At 35.5% G+C, this 19,560-nt stretch overlaps 1 protein-coding gene across 4 annotated transcripts in view; it reads left to right on the forward strand.

Moving 5' to 3' along the window:
* PHTF2 (putative homeodomain transcription factor 2) overlaps nt 1-18,409 on the forward strand; it is a 71,601-nt gene extending 53,192 nt beyond the window's left edge. For all 4 annotated transcript variants that reach the window (XM_009328350.1, XM_009328353.1, XM_009328352.1 and 1 more), the window contains 8 exons: nt 1,283-1,411; nt 2,569-2,841; nt 4,109-4,240; nt 6,615-6,701; nt 7,723-7,878; nt 11,353-11,448; nt 15,321-15,446; nt 16,224-18,409. In XM_009328350.1, coding sequence (XP_009326625.1) covers nt 1,283-1,411; nt 2,569-2,841; nt 4,109-4,240; nt 6,615-6,701; nt 7,723-7,878; nt 11,353-11,448; nt 15,321-15,446; nt 16,224-16,244 — 1,020 coding nt within the window. In that variant the 3' untranslated portion in view covers nt 16,245-18,409. The remainder of the gene's footprint in view (nt 1-1,282; nt 1,412-2,568; nt 2,842-4,108; nt 4,241-6,614; nt 6,702-7,722; nt 7,879-11,352; nt 11,449-15,320; nt 15,447-16,223) is intronic.
* Nucleotides 18,410-19,560: the final 1,151 nt, after the last annotated feature.

Raw genomic sequence — 19,560 nt, forward strand, 5'->3', positions numbered from 1 at the left:
AAAAAAAAAAAGAACAAAAGAGATAGCAATTTGGATTTCATGCAGTCTTTTTTGATTTATTTTTATTTCTTCTTGCTTACATTCCATATAAACACTAAAATGGAAGCCTTACAGTAGGGAGTTGAATTGCAATATATGCATTGAATTTGTTTTTCTGCAGTTGAGTGTTTTTCTGTTTGATTGTAGATTGTGAATTTTTGAGTTTCAGCTCCTGGTGTTGATACTCCCTCTAGAGGGGGCCTTGGAAATCTGTGATTAAGAAAGGCCTGCAACTAATATTGTGTAGTTTTAATAATATAAATCAATTTTTTTTCATCCAATGGAAAAAAAAAAAAGGAGATAATTGAATACTTAGCAGAATACAAAGATTTCCGAGAAATACTGATAAGTAATAAAATAAAAAGCTTTACATTTAATCAAGGATAAATTAAATTTTAAAAATATCACACACACACACCCCAGCACCACCACTTCCAGTACTTTGATGCACATAGTGCTAGGTGACCAGGCAGAGTTGAGAGCAATTTTAATCACCTGAATGGGAGAGGGGTGAGACAGGGCTGAGGGAAGTCAAGAAATGGCCACAGCAGAACTTGTTGCCTCAATGTTTTTCCAGATCCTTTAGTTCTCACTTGGCTCTCTGTTTAAAGTAAAGGTGCCTTGGCCATAAGTGCGTTCAGCAGATGAGGCTGGGATTGCTTGACTCTTGGAGCAGTGTGTATTGATTAGACTCCTACCACTGTCTCTGAGTCTTGCCAGATACAGTTAGCATAGGGGGGCCTTTATCCATAACAAGGATTGTGAAGTACACTAATATCATTAAAAGCAAATTAAAAAAAAATGTTGGCCTTAGGCTCAACCTGAGAAGAGTACTTTTCAGAATGTTGGGGGAAAAAAAAAATCAGAAAAATAAAATATTCCATTAAACATGTGGCAAAACTAAAGATGGCTTATAAGTAGATCTTTGTTTTCATACCTCTCTATTCTTTGATATGTTTGAGCAAAAAAGAAACCAATTAATCCTCAACCACAATAACTCACACCATTAGAAAATGAAGTATGGGGAAGGCGAGATCTCTGTACTCACAGCTATTTCTTGGAAAAGTAGTAGATGATTTTGAGGAATGTGTTTAACCTATAGTAACATACAGTAGAAGTAAACGCTATATAGCAATATTTGTGTCAGTCTACAGCATTTTTGTTGTCAGCATATTGCTGACAAGCATACTGACATGGCAATAGATTTTTATCTCTGATGGAATATATTCCTTGTCTTCCCCAGAGTCATTTGCCTTGGATCCACAGTTTGAATCCAGGACTAGAAAAAATAAGTGCAATTGTATGGGAGGGTAACGACTGCAAGAAAGCAGATATGTCTGTGCTTGAAATCAGTGGTATGATAATGAACAGAGTGAGTATTCTTTTTACTTGATGCAAATATTGTATTTGGGAGTCTAAGCACTATCAAAAATAAGCTTGTTTTATGTTGTTTTTTTCTTTTTCTTTTTTTTTTAAAAAGTATTTGTTATTGACATTATTGTTCTATGGCTTACATCACTCTGATTTACTTGTTACTAACAGATAAAAGAGCTACCAAATCTTAACTGTTGGGACAATAGAATATGTTTGCATTGTTAGGTGCTTACTAACATAGCCAACCTCTGTTTTATATCACAAAAGTGATATATGCTGTGAATATTCTTATTTATCTCCTTGATTCTGATGAACAGTGAATATGTTGGGTTACGACTATACAGATCTGAGTATTTGGATGCTAAAGTTAAGATTGGAAAAGAAAGCTTTCCTCTTTAGGAAACAAACATCTAAGAGGATGAGTGGGATGTCTCACTAGTCCTCCCTTCTTTTTCCTAGTACTCCTCTTCAGGAAACAGTTGGAAAAGCATTTAATTGATGTCGTACTCTTTTTCAATATAGACAACGTAGGCATTTTGTAGAGTTGAACATAAAATCCTAGCATAGCTTAAGAAAACTATCACTAATTCTGACAAGTTGATACTTACTATCTCCAACTTGTTAAAAAGCAATGTATTCACAAACTTAGTTCAGATCTCTGTACCTGACTCAGAGACAATACAGTTTTGGTTGCAATCCACAGTAGAAGTAAACTTAAAGCCATAGCCAACACAATAGAACTCCAGTCCTGTCTGCACTGTGAAAACTTTAATTCCTTTAAAAAACATGCAACAAAAGCAAAACACAAATAGGAGCAACACACAGGATGTAAGCAACACAGTCTGATTGGCGCACTCTGCTAATTCAGCGTTGAATGAATTTTAATAAAAGAATATGCACTGGAGTCTCTTAACTGCAATGTTATGTTGTTGGGTTTTTAAATTATTTGTCATATTTGGTGTGTTAAGTGCTCTTTGAGGACTTCCTTTTTCTTAATTTTAAATTGTGAAGATGCTTGGTTGAAGGTGTCATATAACTTATCAGGTTATAAAGTGTTCTTTGTGATAGTAAGACAGTAACAATAATTTATTTATTGACTTAATTCCAAATTAATAAAAAAAATTAAAAAGATACCTTGTTTTCTTTTGGTTTTAGGTGAACAGCTATATACCAGGAATTGGTTATCAGATTTTTGGAAACGTCATATCTTTAATCTTGGGTTTAATGCCATTTGTCTTTCGACTTTCCCAAGCTAAAGATTTGGAACAACTAGCCACACATTCTGCCACTGAACTTTGTATGACTGCATTTGGATCAAATGGAGACGTTCTGGTTCTCTCAATGGTTATTATAAGTTTTGTGGTCCGTGTGTCTCTAGTGTGGATTTTCTTTTTTCTGCTATGTGTAGCAGAGAGGACATATAAACAGGTATGAACAGCAAACCAAGAGGCTTCATCCAAAGCAAAACAAGGTTTAATGTTTGCATTTTTTTGACTTTGTGGATATTTTAAACTTGTTTTCTTCAGCACACTATTATTCATAGATCAATGATGACAAATACTTCAGTGGGCTTACAGTTCAGGAGATGACTCAGTTGCAATGGACTGAAGTCTCTGTACAGTCTCTGTAGCTAAACCTTTTTTCCTAGAGAGCATTTCTGAGGGAAAACTTTTTAACCTTTTATTTCAGATTTCTGGCTCAATGCATTAACCCAGCTCTTAGTCATGTCCCAGTTTGTCTCAGTTTTCCCCAAGGAGAAGGAGTTTCAATAAAAGAACTCTATAAATTTCCAATTTTTTCTACCAGCGTGTTTCATTTAAAACCTTCAGTTTAATTCAAAATGATTCAGTTCAGACCCCAGCCAAGAGCCCTGCCTGCTTTGCTGGTAGATCTGTCCCACGGCTGGAGACCGTGAGAGCCGCTATCTGAAGTAATACACCTGTTAATTTATTGCTTGTTATTGCAATTTAAACTTTAAGAGAGTATCAATATCCCTTACTAGCTGCTGATTATAGATACTTACTGATCTGCAAAAGAAAAATTTTTATACTTTTCTCAAATTGTAGCCGGAATATGTGAAGATATTCTGTGAAGGGTTATTCCATAACCCCTTGTGTTATGGAAGTGTCTGTTGGGGAGGTTGTAAAAAAGAGGTAGCTATTAAACTTTACGTTTGAGAGACTTGTATCTTTTTCCTTGTAGTCTGTAGTGTGTGGCTGGCTGGGAGGAAAGGAGGATAACATCACTTGTACAATAGAACGTAGTTTTGATAATATTTGAAGAATAATATTCTACTGAATACAGTAGAATAGAATTAACCTGCTTCTAATAATAATTTCTGTTTGAAGGAACTTCTGTGATAAAGGCACTCCCTAATGCAAATGATTGGCAGGTTTGATTTTCTCCCAAATTTTAAGAGCATAGCAGATCTGTTGTCTGAAATTTGAAGAAAGCAACTCAAAATGTAGCTAAATTTTGTTTATCATTAGAATATGAAGACTTTTACAACTTTTTAGTATATCTCTTCTTTTTAGTAACATGCTACTCATTTCTGCACTATATTAACATATATTAATTTACACTGATACATTGTGCATTACTTTGACATATTAAGTGAAGCCTTTTCTCCCATTTTCTTTTTAGTGCCCTTGAAAATCAATTAACAGTTAAAGTAATTTTTTTTTCTTCTCTGCAGAGGCTACTTTTTGCCAAACTTTTTGGTCATCTAACATCTGCCAGAAGGGCAAGAAAATCTGAGGTTCCTCACTTCCGCTTGAAGAAAGTACAGAATATAAAAATGTGGCTTTCTCTCAGGTCCTATTTAAAGGTAAAATGATGTACATCTTTGCTACTGCTTTAATATAAAATATCTCATATGCTGTTGATGGAAGGTTGGTATTCTAGTCTGAATTTTTCCTCCTGTGCACTTACCCCTATGGGTGCATGTGCCCTATATGCTTCATCTTAGTGACTCTGGGCCAGCAGTGTCTGCAGGCAGCCAGATTGTGAGAAAGTCAAAGTCTAGTTTTTACCTTGGAGTAAAGTATGTGTTCAGAGTTGGAGTCTTGTCTCAGTAATGCTAGCAGAAAAGTCTCTCAGGTGAATATGTTGGGTAAAAATGACCACTTGTAGTATAATACAGAAAATACCTTATTGTAAGAGCCCTACCAGTTAGTGTCATGAACACAGAAGGAATTTACGAAGCAAGGCAGTTTATGTGCATATTTGTGCTGTGAGTGTATATGTGCCAGGTGAAGCTAAAAATTATGCCCAAGTATTATCTGTAAGACATTGTGATCCCTCTTGTATGTTCGGCTCATATTTGAGTAATCTCCTTATATCTTTCTAATGATCTTTTCAAGCCAGAGCATTTTGATGATTCTGTGTGAAAGGATCCGTATATCTAACTCAGGTTTGGTTTTTTGGTCCTTCCCCCGTCCCGCCCCTGTCATTCCCCCCCCAGTTTTTTTCCATTTTTCTCTCTGCATTAAGTAATTCAATTCTGATGAAGCTAGGTTTTTCCCCATTTGGTTCCTATAGAAACAGATGCCTGTGCTACAGCAACTGACAATCTCTTGTTAGTGGTGGTAATCCCCTTATTTGCATCAGACAAAATTTTTAATGTAGAGCACAATCTTAAATTTGAAAGATGCATCATTTTAAAAGGAATTGAGGCGACTCATTTACAACACCCCTTGTGTTATGGAAGTGTCTGTTGGGGAGGTTGTAAAAAAGAGGTAGCTATTAAACTTTACGTTTGAGAGACTTGTATCTTTTTCCTTGTAGTCTGTAGTGTGTGGCTGGCTGGGAGGAAAGGAGGATAACATCACTTGTACGATAGAATGTAGTTTTGATGCTTTAAAGACTGCATACGGTAGCATTGCTGTGGAGAGAGCATCTTGCCTTCTTTCCTCACAACCACATCTATATATTCCACCTTTCCTTATGCCACCAGAAACATTTGTGTAATTATGTGGCTAAAAAAAAAGCCGTCAGACAGTGGTCAGAGGCAGGTGCATAGGGAACTGACCCAACTGAAAAATAACTAGTCAAGAACAGTAATTTTCACCTCCATCTGTTGCTTTACTTTGTTCACTGGGCAGCTCTGATGCCTGTGCTAGCACAAGGAAAGGAATGGAGACAAGCAGCTAAGGAGCGGGGCTGCCTTCTTGCAGTAGTGCTGCTGGCATATACTGGCATAGCATTTGTCCAAAGTATGCTTGCATATACCTGTCTGTATATGTGTCCACCTGTGAAGATGTGAGCTGGGGTATATACATATCTCAAGTCTCACACAGGCAAAACACTCTGGCTCAGTATAGAAGTAGTGCATGCATACCTGCAGTAGTAATTGGCACTTAATTTTTTTTTTTTCAGTAGTTAAGCTTCCTATCTCTTTCTCCAAGTTCCGAAGTTATATCTTGCATATGTACACCTCCCATTCTTCTCAAGTTTATACAATTAGTAGCATGTCTGGAGAATAAAGTTGAGAAATAAATGTCTGTTATAACTTGTACATGTTTCAGTGCAGCACAGGATGTTTAATTCTTTAATTAAAAAAGAGGAAAAAGCTCAGTGGGTAGAAACATTTCATTGTACCAGTAAGCAAGAAAAAAATGGTTGAAAACAGTGAGATTGCACCTTTCAAGACAAGTGTGTGTGTTCCCCAGTTTTCCTTCTTGTTCCTTTGGGGGAGACATTATATTATTGCACCTACAACAATGGGACAGTGATTTACAGCTACAGTTTTTGTGTGTTAAAAAGAGGCAAGTAATGGAAAATACCAACCATGTGAAATCATATCTTGATATCCTGTTGCGATCTGGTGTCCAAAAATCTTTTGTTAGCACTGGTTTGATACTTGGGGTTAAAGCCCAGTGCTATATCGAATTTGTTATGTCAGGGAATGCTGCCTAAATGAAAGTTACTTCACGTCATGAAGGAGCTGACTGAACAAGTGGTGAATATTTTCTTTTCTTACAGTTATCTTTAAATGCTTGCATCTGAATTAATCTCACATGCCTTTAGGGGTATTCAAATGTAGTGATATTAGGACCTAATATGGTGTTTGGAACTTAAATTGCCAAATTGCGAGCCATGATGAAACATAGGTTCAAGGTGTGAATCTAACTGGATATGCTAAATATCAATGCTGATTGGGTAGGTTTTCACTCACATATATGCGTATCCTTTATTTTCAGCGTCGAGGTCCTCAACGCTCAGTTGATGTAATAGTTTCATCTGCCTTCCTACTGACTATCTCAGTTGTGTTTATCTGTTGTGCACAGGTGAGGAAATCTTACTCGTATAGAAACAGCCATGACTTAAATAGGTTTTGAAATAATTTTGAGTAACTTTTGCATGGTGATTCCTATTAAGTTAAAAGACCACAGTGAAAAATCAGTAACAGCTGTTACAGCTTTTCAGAAGATTAAGCTCCATTTTGTATTGTTCATTTTATCTACTTTAGAATATTATTCTGTAAGAGCTAAAGAAACTTACTGATAGCATAATTCCTAACATGATATTATTATTATTTTTTAAATCTGTGTCCTCTTTCATTTTCCATCGTGGATTTTGGAACGCAGGTTTGTTTTTTTTTTCCTAACATTTTGCATCAAAACACACTTTTGCAAAGATTGTTGAGATTGACCTCGGTTGATGATTTTTGTGAGAAACAAGATTGCTGGCTGTATTAGCCTGCCCTCTAGTGGAATATCTTTTAGTAAGCAAATCTATGTTTAAAGACGATTTTTACCACTTAAGATTTTTCCTTGAGCTTCTGTTTCAGAATACAGGGAAGCTTCTGAGTGGCTTCTGGTTGTATTTTTGTTCTACTTTATTCCCTAGTTAATGCTAGTGTGTTTTCCTGGTAGCTAACTATAAATATTTTAATAAGAATATAATTTAGCAGTAACTCTGCTTGGATGTGATTTTGTATATAATTCAGTACATGTGAGGGTATATTTTGTTTTTTATCCCATATAATGTCTTTGCAAGTTTGAACACGAGTTTAAAATTGTCTTAGGGTGTATATTTTTTGTCTATTGCTTTAGGGATATGAAAAAAAGATGAGTCTAAATTTTGATCGAGCCTTTCAGGGCATATCTTTTCTCAGACCCCGTATCTTTGACACAGTGTTGATTTTAAATAATGATTCAATAATCTTTTATGCCTAAAAACAATCCATATACTTATTACTGGGAAATTTTTCTTGGAGTTTGGGAGTTACGTAATTATTTTCTTATGTTGTAATGCAATCATTACTTTGAATTAAATTTTGATTTTTTTTTTCTCTTTTGTTTTCAGCTGCTTCACATGCATGAGATCTTCCTTGATTGTCACTACAATTGGGAACTCGTGATTTGGTGCATTTCACTAACTCTTTTTCTCTTAAGATTTGTTACACTTGGATCTGAAACCAGTAAAAAGTACAGCAATACCTCAATATTACTTACTGAGCAGGTAAGAACTTGTACAGAATTTTTGTATCTAAACAAGTTACTAATCTCGTAGGTCTCAGGCATGCATTTTAGATGTATTAAAATAGTCTGGATTAGGGAGTTACTTATGGCGTAGTGAAACAACACTTTACAACCTGAAGTTCAATTTCTGTGAGAAGTGTGTGACTTTGTTTAAAAGTTGTATGGAACATTGAGACGGCCATATCCCAATTTCTCTTTAAGTGAGTGGGCTTAGAGATATCAATATACGTCATTTGATATTAATAAAGATCTAACAGAACACAAACATAAAAAGTAGCTTTTAAACAGGAAAAATAAACCTGAACTCTCAAAGTGTTGGATGGAAGAGTAAAAGATTTGAAAACAAACTTACCCTCTACAAAGTGGGTCACTATTTCCAGTCCAACAATTTTGACTGCTAGGTTGTGTGGGTTACATACAGTCTCCTCTAGACTCCTTGGAAACTTTTTCTTTCAGTCATCTGTCAAGCTTGGCTTTGGGTCTATGTACTTTTCTTCTCAGGAATGTTCTAGTCTGCATTCGTACTGCAAACTTCCCTCTCTGCTCTGCCTGGCACTGCTGATAGTTTTCCGAGCTAAGCATGTTCAGTTAGTGTTAGGTAAGAAGCAATCTCTTTCTGCTCGGAGAGGTTTCACACTGGTGCAAAACACAGCATTCAGCACAAGGTAAATAAGCAGTTCAAGAAATCTTCACAGGTTTCCTACAGGAAAGTGTTCAAGTTGGAGAATAAAATCTTCCAAACTGAGTCTCCCAAAGTCAGGATGTGAAGCTTATGACAGATGGTATCAATGACTGCTTACATATTTTGCTCAATGAGAATTCATTCTGTCTTTACTAAAGATGATGAGGCTAGACACTGAGAAGACAGACTGCCTATTTACCTTGTCCTGAATGCTGTGTTTTGGACCAGTATGAAACATCTCAGAGTTCCTGAGCCCGGAGAGCTTTGCATCGTTCTGTTGATCCTCAGAGTACAAATAGCCTAATGTCCCAGTGAAGCTTATGTCCTCTGTTTCTGGAATGAAAATGGAGGGGAATGTTTGGGATAAGGGTTGGAAAAAAATGGAGAGAGCAAGGCACCAGAGTCACACGTCAAGCCTTTGTTTTGCTTTCATAGGTTTCTATACTATGCTCTTCATGAGAGTCAGTGTTTGAACATTTTAAGCCAGCATGGACATTAAAAGAAGCACTCTCTCTATGGCCCCAGAACTTAAAAAAAAAAAAGAAAAAAAAAAAAAAAGAAAAAAAAAAGTGCTAGATCATCAGACACTTAGCTTTGTATTGAATCCAGCTTATCCTGTTATAAGTCATTTCCGCTCAAAAATGCTTGAGCGCTTTATGAAATGAAAACCAAAATAGAATTCACTATTGTTTCTCAGAAATTAAAAAGGATACACGTCACCCTGGGTAGAACTCATTTTGGACTGATTTCACATACTAGCTGGATACCATAGCATATTTACAGTGCTCTTGAGACAGACTCGTTAAAGTCTGACATTTTGGCCTTTCATGAGAGGTCAAGCCCAAACAATTGACTGACACTCACTTGATCTAAGAAAGTACATCTGAACTGGTGTCCTTGAAAATTGTACACTAGTGTTATTAGGCTTACTGAGAAGAGAATAAAGCTTTAAAACAAACAAAAAATTACAATAAAAACCCCAAAAGGACAAACAAGCCTCAACCCCCAGATTCAATTTAAATGCTTCACGGATAAGATGAAATTGCAAATTCTACTTTCTGTCAGCAAAGTTCCAGCCACTTCTGTGTGCTTTATATTCAACCTATGAATTTCATGATTAGGAGTCATGATGGGAAACTAAAAGATCAATCATTTTACATCAAGGGATTTTTTGACTGTATGCTGTTTGCCTGTAATTTTTCAAGTCATTCTGAAAGTGTTTTTAATTGGTCTTTTAAATTAAGTGCCTCAGTGGTTCCTTGTTGAGTAAAATACAACGTATGGTCTGATCAAAGTTGTCTTGCCAGTTTCAAGTCTCAGAATAGGTACGGTAGATGGCTGTGCATATACACATACATTTAAACTCCCCTCCTGATTCAAAGTTTGTTATTGAATGTTGATTTTTTTTTTTCATAAATTAATGAAATCATAGTAACTGTTAAGAGATTTGAACCTTCCTAGGGTTTATTACCTACCATTTTTCCAGAGTTGCTAAATAGAGCCTTTATTCTTAGTTAATTCTTGTTTATAAACACTTGTATTGTTGAAATCAGTAATTATATATTTAAACACTGGAATCTCTTTGCCTCTAAAAGCATAATTTACTTTACAATGAAATTGATAGTTCAGAAATTTAATGTGTCTTGGAATATATTAGGCATAGTTTTTGATTTTTAACTTGTATAAGAAATTTACAGTGACCTTTTTAGGAAGATCTGGTAATATTCAGTTACTTTGTTTAGATATCTGTGGCCCTTATTTCAATAATCACCTTACAACAAGGTGGTTAAATATATGATAGCATCATACAGCATCACTTCCTTTCTGCAACTTTGCTTCTGTAGCTTGGTAAGAGTCTCTGTCATCTGAAGGACTAGTTCAGCATATTGCTAAATTGTTCATTTTTTATTCTGTTGAAGGTTGTCATCCTAAAATAAAAAGTTCATGGCTCTTCAAGATATTTTTTCTTTGGTTTGCTTTTGTTATGCAATAAAAAAGAACAACTAACCTTTGTCTGGTCTAGGATATCAAAGATAGGTCATTTGAGAATGAAAGCTGATGTTTCAAAATTGCTAGGAGGCCAAGAGAGCTGATTTGTACTCTTAACTAAACTTTCCTCAGAAACAATGACCTAAAAAAGTCTGGATCACAGAATTGTTGAAATGATCAATATACTGTTCTTATACAGCAATGAAAAGTTTAATAATTTTTCAAATATTTCAAGGCACTGGAAAGATTGATTTTCTACACTCAAGGTGCTCATGAAGTACTCAATTATACTAAAATCTTTTGAAAGAAATTACACTTTAGCAGAATTATGTTTTGGCATTTCAGTCTATTCAGTAACTTTTGGGGATGTTAAGCCTGGTAAGGTCTGCATACTAGTATAAAAACCTTCTGGAAATGAATTGACAAACCTCAGGCAATTATTGAAGGAGGAAAAAGCAATTATGCAAACCTTACATATGTGGTGTTTTTTCTTGCCTCATTTGTAGATTACACTAAACTTTGAAGTTGTTGCTATAATAGTGTCATGTATTTTGTTATATCGTAAAACGTTGTATTTTCCTATGGTACTGAGGCAGTATTTGTTCTTAAATATTAAAAAGGAAGCAAAAAATTTGCTTGCTTGCAGAAATGTCATTGCTGTTCTATCAATTCCCATTTCTAAAATGGCTGCTGAGTAATCACTTCATTTTATTATTAAATATTTCCAAATTAATTCCTTTAAATTCTGAATAAGTGGTGATACTTGTATTTTATTTAAATCAGATAAACTTGTACTTGAAAATGGAGAAAAAGCCTAATAAGAAGGAAGAACTGACACTAGTGAACAATGTTTTAAAACTTGCTACTAAGTTATTGAAGGTAAGAATTAATAGTATTACTGTATTATATATAACTAAGAAGCAGAATAGATTGCTTAATGAGTCACTTGTGTTACTTCTGCAGGCAGTACAGTATGCTTTGGTTTAAATCTGCTCTGTAACTTTCACAGCGATGCTACTTGTTCATACACTACAGTCTGTTATGTTGCTATCATTGTGGATTAAAATTATTATTACATACCGTAAGTTTTATTCTTCAACAGTATATGAGCAGCATGAGAGAAAGTACTTTGGGATGGGCAGGATGATGAACCCTTGGGAAATAAATGATGCAATTTTGCTGTCTGTTTTGAGTGTCAATATCTGTTTCTAGTAATAAGCTGCTGGAGGATTTGTATTCTTCCACAAAAATAATTCCTCTTAAAAACTGTCAGTGGTTAGCATTTCAAATTAAAACTAGATTATACTTGAAGTCTTCTTTACTTACTGTCATAGAAGAATCTTTTTGGAAGACAGAAATTGTTACATAGGTCCATTTAGAAGTGAATTAAAGGTATGGATTCATTTAATGTAATTCAAATATTTGTCAGCTGTGCCCTTGAACTATTTGGCAAATTTTTTTTTGCATGGAATTTTGCTGATTAGTAGAAAAGTGTTTTGCTTATGCAAAAAAGCAAGCTGCAGGAGCAGCTGAGGGAACTGGGACTGTTTAGCCTGGAGAAAAGGAGGCTGAGGGGAGACCTCATCACTCTCTACAACTACCTGAAAGGAGGTTGTAGCGAGGTGGGGGTCTGTCTCTTCTCCCAAGTAACTGGCGATAGGACGAGAGGAAATGGCCTCAAGTTGTGCCAGGGGAGGTTTAGATTGGATGTGAGGAAAAATATCTTTACTGAAAGAGTGGTTAAACATTGGCACAGGCTGCCCAGGGAAGTGGTTGAGTCACCATCCCTGGAAGTATTTAAAAGACGGGTAGATGAGGCGCTAAGGGACATGGTTTAGTGGGCATGGTGGTGTTGGGTTGATGGTTGGACTTGGTGATCTTAGAGGTGTCTTCCAACCTTAATGATTCTATGATTCTATGAATATTATCCTGTTTGCCAGCTAACTATATTTGGTGGGTAGAAGATATTTCTTCATGGTGAGAGAACATGGATTTTTTTATTACTTCCTATTTCTAGAATTCTGCAGAAGAAAAGTCATCTTATTTCACTCATCTGGAGCTAGAGCATGGACATGCTTAGGGCTTTTTTAAACTTCTTGTTATTAACAAAGCAGTGGTTGAGGTTCTCAGGAAGACACATTTATTCCTAAATTGCCTCTGCTGAGTTCTTCTGTTCTTTCAAACTCAGATCTGTCATAATTTGGGAAGCAAGCTGTTTTGTTCTTTCAGTTGTCTGGGAGCTTTATTCTTGCTCCAGAAATGTCTCATTCTCCTTCAGACTAAACATTCCCCTAATGCAAAACTTACTTAAGGGTTACCTGAATGTCAAATAAGAGTGATAAATTTAACACTTGAAAAACTTCTTTTTATTTTAGGTTTGGCTTTTATGAACAAATAAGACCAATTAGATCTAGTATTCCTTATGTGTTTTCACACTAAAATTAACAGTATATAACTTATAATTGACTAAAGTGGGCTTTCAAAGAGGAAGCAAGTCCTGATACTACAAGAACAAATTCATGACTTGCCTCCCCACCTCTCTTGGCATGGTGTTTCAGTGCTTAATCACTTCCGGTGTTGTGTAAACTATTTTTAAATTAAATTTATCTAGCTTCAGCTTTCAGTATTTGTATCTTGTACATTCTGCTGTTATGGTAAAGTTCTTAGAGATGCTGCCTATTTGTTATTCTTGGGTTCAGAAGTAAGGTAACAACAGTATTTTGATTTCTCTTCAGGGAATCAACTTCTTAATTTAGTCCAAGATAGAGTGGTCATGTAGAACAGTTCCCCAGGAATGACTGGCAAATGTAAAAGTATCTTCCTCCCCCTCAGATAAATTTCCTTCAATCCACACCCCCCTCCCACCATGTTTGAGTATAGCACAACTGATACTGATTCCATGTGCAGAGATCCCCATCAGTAGAGGGAATAGCTGGATTATCGTAAGTAAACCCAAACCATAGCTTTCAATGCCTCTATACCTTTCCTCTGCAGTCAGGAAAATTCAAGCCCATCAAGAGAAAAGAATAAGGGACTGCAAAGCTTTTAGGACCGGGTTTTGGAACAAATGAAAGGAAGTATTCTCTGTGCATCAGGTAGCAGACTTGTGCAACTGTTGGTCAGAGGACACTGTGGATGCAGAAAGGTTATCTGGATTCAAGGAGAGACTGGACAAGTAGACTAGACAAAGCACAACAGATTCAGAGTGTCTCATGAGTTGAAATGTTTGTGTGCTGTGAGAACATAGGTGGGGTGAGAAGTAGCTGCTGGTGGTGGCAGGATGCTGATCAACCCCTGACCTGATTCACTTCAGCCTTTTTTTATGCTTTTCTCAGTGTTTTCAAAAAAATGTTCATGTTTTACTCTTTCCAGAAACGTATCAACTGACATGACCTTTCCAACAGGGGACTTGGCTTTTGTGGCACAAATTCCAGACCCAGGCCATCACCTGGTTACTGTGAGAACGTGCCCAAAAGTGAGATGGGATTTCCAAGCCCCACCTAGTATAAGCTTTACATGAATTCTTGGTAGTTAGTGATCAACACAATTACGTATTTCATGCCCAGTAGCTAAAAGGAGTTGGTTTTTTTTTAATTTGGTTTTGGATGTTTTTGATCCTTAAGTTTTTATTGAAGAATATTACGTTGAATATTCTTACTATTTTCTTACTCCCAAAATTGGTAAGATGAATCCAAAATCTAAAAACTTCTTCCTTAAGAGAATTTCTCTGCTGTTCTTCTCAGAATCATGTCTTTTATATCTTTTGTATTTGCAGCAGAGTTTTATACCACATTACATCTAAATGAAAAGGTTGTTCATTCTTATTTCACCTCTTTTGAAGGAAGAGTCAGAGCTCTGAAATTCTTCTTCATTAAAAAAAGGTTTATAAGGCCTTGTTCAAGGTCCAGGATGTAATGCAGGAGAGGGATGAAGATGAATTTAAAGCTAGAAAATATAAATGACCAAAGCAGTGATAGTTGTTATACTTTATATAACCCACTCTTATATTTTAAAACTCTTTTTTTTTCTTCCTTTATTTGACATACCTCTAGGCCAAAAAAGTTTGGGTGACTTTATTCACACACCAATAATTGAAAATTGGTGAAGTAGCCTCTTTGTCCAAGTTTTGTTGCAGATGAATTTTGGCTAATTTTTTGATTCTTCCAGTAAAAAAAAAGTAAAATATTGGCAGTTAAATTGTTATTAGTATTTTTTTTTCCTTTATCTTCCTTTTCTGGCTATGTTCATCAGTAAGTATTCTCAAAATTAATGGAAAAGGAGGGAAATTTCATTAGGAAAGACATTTTTGTTAATTTTTCATAGTAGTGAGGTAGCCTTCCGTCACTGTGGAAAATCTTTCTTTTCTTGTTTTTTGTGGTTCCGCTGTCTGTCAGTTCTTTTAACACTGAAGGCGATTTCTGGAAAATTATAAGGAATTCTAAAATGATGTCACCTTGGTGCCAGGAAAATTAGTGCTCTTATGTTCCTGGGTCCATGAGCAAATTGGTAGATGCTCTCAATGGGTAGCCTCCAATTTTTTGAAGTGTTATTTAGACACCATCAGTCAACAGTCAGCTCATGTGATCGGTATTTTCTTGCACATTGTTTTTTACATGCAGAAGAGTAGGAGAATGTTTTACTCCACTGTGACTTGAAGATTTCCTAAACTATCTAATATCTCTCAATACGTATGTGAACAAAACCCCTTTGTGTAATTTTTGCTTTTTAACGATGTCGTTTTGCATTACTAGGAACTGGACAGTCCCTTTAGGTTATATGGGCTTACAATGAATCCACTGCTTTATAATATCACCCAAGTTGTCATCCTGTCAGCTGTTTCTGGTGTCATCAGTGACTTGCTTGGATTTAATCTAAAGGTAACTACTTGATAAGCATCCTTTTTTTTTCACCATGGCATTCAGAATGTTACGATAGATGGATCATACGTTGTAGCCTAATGAATTCTTAACTCTATTAACTAGAAGATTTATTGTTTGAAAATGGTTATGAAATTTAAACTATATCAGAAGAATAGTGATGTATTTGTCAAAGCAGCCCTTTTAACTTTTTTCATTTTTGTGGCTTTCTAACTTCATTTAGGACACATAATTACCAAGAATTCTTAGACATAAATACATTTGTACACATAAGTACAAGAGCTTATTTAACTTTTCTTCACATCCCAGATCTGATTTCTCTCTCGAATTCCTCACTGTTGACTTTGTAGCTCTTTAAGGGATGCAGAAAGATGCAAGCTATCCTTGTCTTGCACTGCAGTAAAGTATTAGAGTAGATACAGTATTACCATGACCAGTCTCACCCAGGGTCGTTTCGTCATGGCTGAAGGACTATCTTGTTAGGTCCTACCCTCTGGCCCCCTCTGAACTACAAACTCTGGAAACTATTTCAAGATTCAGGTTATGGGGCATGTAAGTTTCCACAAGCTCGTAGCACAAAGCCCTTAACTGGCCATTGAGTTTGCTTACGTCTACCCATTTTTTTCCTGTTAGAAGTAAATGAATGTAAAATTTATTTTGTGTATCATAGAAAATGCAGCAAATGCAATAAGAAAAAAAATGTGGTGGTATTGCAGTTCTGGTAAACAGAAAACTGAGATGAGAAATAATGTTGATTTACTGCTCTAACTTTTCCAGCTCTGGAAGATCAAATCCTGACAATATATGAAGATGAGATAACACAGTGTTATAGAAAAGCTCATTGATTGACAAAACTGCCTCAAAGCAGCCACTGAATCTGTATTTCAGATGCTACAACCTCTTCAAGGATGTCATTTGGAAAATTGAAGCGTTTACATCTGACTGTCTTGTGCAATCTTTGTATTTATTTCATCTTCTCACTGTTTTATGTTCATTTTAGTTGACATTTATATTTTCTTTTCAAACTTATTTGTTTAGTTTTGGAAAGGGTCAGATTTGGGAAGGGTCAAAAACTACGTGTATGAGAACTTGAAATCCTGGAAGTTGATTACACTAAATTACTATATCTGTTGTTAAAGCTGAAGCCAATGCTGAACATTTTTAGTTACAGTAACGCTATATGGAAGTAATTTGGTTTTTTTATAGTGTGGTAAAATTGCTTAGAACATTTCATTTGCACCAGTCATTTATGAGAACAACATAACATCAATAGATGTTTGGTTGCAATAGAAAAGTGAGACATATACAAAAAATAAAGTACTGACAATACAGTATGACAGGTAGCAGAAATATTTTATATTCCTATTAGAAGCAAGTGGGAATTTTTAACATTTTGAGTAATTCCAGGTTCTAAACTCATATAAGCTGCAGTTTAAATATCCTGGGATATTAATAAGGTATTATATAACAGGTCAACAAGTGCTCTTTGATAACACTTTTATTAGAGCAATAATTGTAAATGGTTACCATGCTGTATGATATTTTGATAAAATTAAATATTGTATTTATTTGAAATACTGGGCTGTTCTGCGCAGCTCTGACTGTGCATGCTCAATATGTGCACTTTTTGTTACTTTTAATGAGAAACTATATACATATAAATGTATATTAATTGGAATATATTATGGTGAACTATGGAGCAGTATATATTATATGTCGAAGTTGAATATTTAAACAAGCAAAAGATTTAGTGGTGAAAGGAATGCTATGAGTGACTGAGCATAAGATAGAGAGATGCTCTCCTCTTGTACACTATAGTATATGCCATTCATACCACATTGAAGTTTAAGAACAGTTAAACACAGAAAACAAGTTCCTCTGGTGAACGGCAGAACTCATGAAGCCTGGCATTCGGCAGATTTGTGTCTTCAAATAACCTCCTTTCCTCCCGTTCCTCCCCCGCAGGGGTCATTCCCTAGCGCTTTCCTGGCTGGGGTTTCCCAGCCTTGGGTTTCCCACCTCTCCCTCTGCCTTCCGTCCCTGCTTCCCACATAGACCAGTCATTTTGACTCGTGGTTCTTCAGTGTGACAGAAATAGGTGTTCACCCATGTAGAATTAAGTTACTTGGAACAAACTTTCCATCTGCAAATTATTTTGGGAGGATTAATATCACCAGGCGCAAGTATTCTTACATTTTATGTTTCTAAAATAGTGGCTTCATGTTGAAAAATGACAAGTAATTAGGTGCAAGCATCTGGACGTTGCATTATGTTTGCAATCTTCAGAACCTTGAAAGATTTGAAGTAATGTGTCTTAAACTTATGTGGTATAAAAATATTTTTATATATAAAGCAACACAAACAAGCATTTTGTATTTTATTTGCCTCTGTACTAATGTTTAATAATGACCAAAGTGCATTCTGGTTTTTGAAAGAATGTATTACTGGAGCTTTAAGAACATACTATATTTAGTTTCTCATGTGAAAACTTTAGCTGCATCTGATCTGTTTCTTCTTTCTCTGTTGTTTGATGTTGGGATTGTTTTTAAAAATTAAGTACATTTTATACACAGTTTTTTCCAAATTATGGTACAGACCTACACAGAACTTAATTTTGCACAAAATATATTTTAAGAAAAAAAAGTACAGCAGGAGTTCTGTGGGTGATAAAAGATAAGGCTATTGCTTTTTACAGCCTGTCACTATTACAAAACCATTCTTTACTCTAGAATGGAATTATTTTTAGAAATGTAAAATGGTGAATATACGGCTTTCATTACCTTTAAAAAAAAAAAGGGAGGGAGGGAAAACATTGCGGTGTCGGTTGAAGGTGAAATTAGTTTAACCATGTATACCTCAGCAACTAGCACTGTGCTGGATTGTTGCACTAACAAATGGCGGCTTGGGGAGAGTAAAAGATTTGTGAGATGAAATTAAAAATAATAAAAACCTTTCTTTGCTACCATTAGGTATATTCTTTATGTTAAAAATGGGAGTGGTTTATTCTCCATCCCTCAATATGGAAAATCCAGTATGATAATAGAGGCAAGTAGAAATATGGCAGATCTTGCGTGTTAACTGTTATTTTTTGCCACATGTTTTGTAACTGAAAGTGTGATCAGGCTTGGAATAAAGCTTTCTATGGTTGATGGTAAAAAAGAAAAAAACCAATGCGGTGAGCTATATCTTTTAGTAATATCCAACATATTTCTGAGTCTGCCTGTTTTGATTTAAATCCATATATTCTATTTAAATTAAAGCATATTTGGGAGAGAAATCCTGCACATGGAATGCAAATGATGGTTGTCAAAATAGCACTTTATTGCAAGAATACAAACTTTCAGACACTTTTAGTTATGCAAAGTAGTTTAATTTTATTAAGACTACTGGACATGCAGCTTCCACAACTGTTTCTATTTGAAAAATATTGAAACAGAATTCAGTCCTATTTCACCAGGATTTAAGGGATAAATTTCAATCACCATTTTGACTGTTTTGTTATGTCACAATATATACTTCCATGTAAAAATCAAAATACAAGCAAACTGAAGTACTTGAAATCGAAGTGAAATGTTTCAATGGCACGTTATGGAATATTTGGAGAGGATTAGCGTGTGGTAACTTGTGTGTATTATCTATTTGTTTACTGATTAGTGAAATATTTTCTGACAGAAAGCTGTTCTATTAACAGCTCTCAAACACCCATTTTTATTAGCTTAACTTTGGCTTTTCCAAAGCTTAGTCTTTGGACTTTAAACATGTTCTACTAGTGGTATCCCCATGACCACTGATTGCTGGGCAGTAGGTTACACTCCACACTTGTGTTCATTTGCTCACTTTCTAAACTTACTCCAAATGTGGGCTATTTACAATTTAAAATTTCTTTTGATGGTCATGAAAGACACTACATACATTGAGAAACTAACATCTTCTGAGAGCCACTCCTTTCACCATCCATCTCTAGGTGACACCTTAGTGTGCCAGAGTTCTTAGATGTTGCCAGAAAATGTTACGCATAGTGCCAGTTTCCTTAGTCCACACCCCATCTATGTCTAAGTACTGTCCAAAGTAGTTATGGAGCTGAAGGTGATAGGATCTGACCGATGCATTGTTG

The sequence above is a fragment of the Pygoscelis adeliae genome, unplaced genomic scaffold, assembly GCF_000699105.1.
Source record: "Pygoscelis adeliae isolate BGI_AS28 unplaced genomic scaffold, ASM69910v1 Scaffold267, whole genome shotgun sequence".
NCBI lineage: Eukaryota > Metazoa > Chordata > Aves > Sphenisciformes > Spheniscidae > Pygoscelis > Pygoscelis adeliae.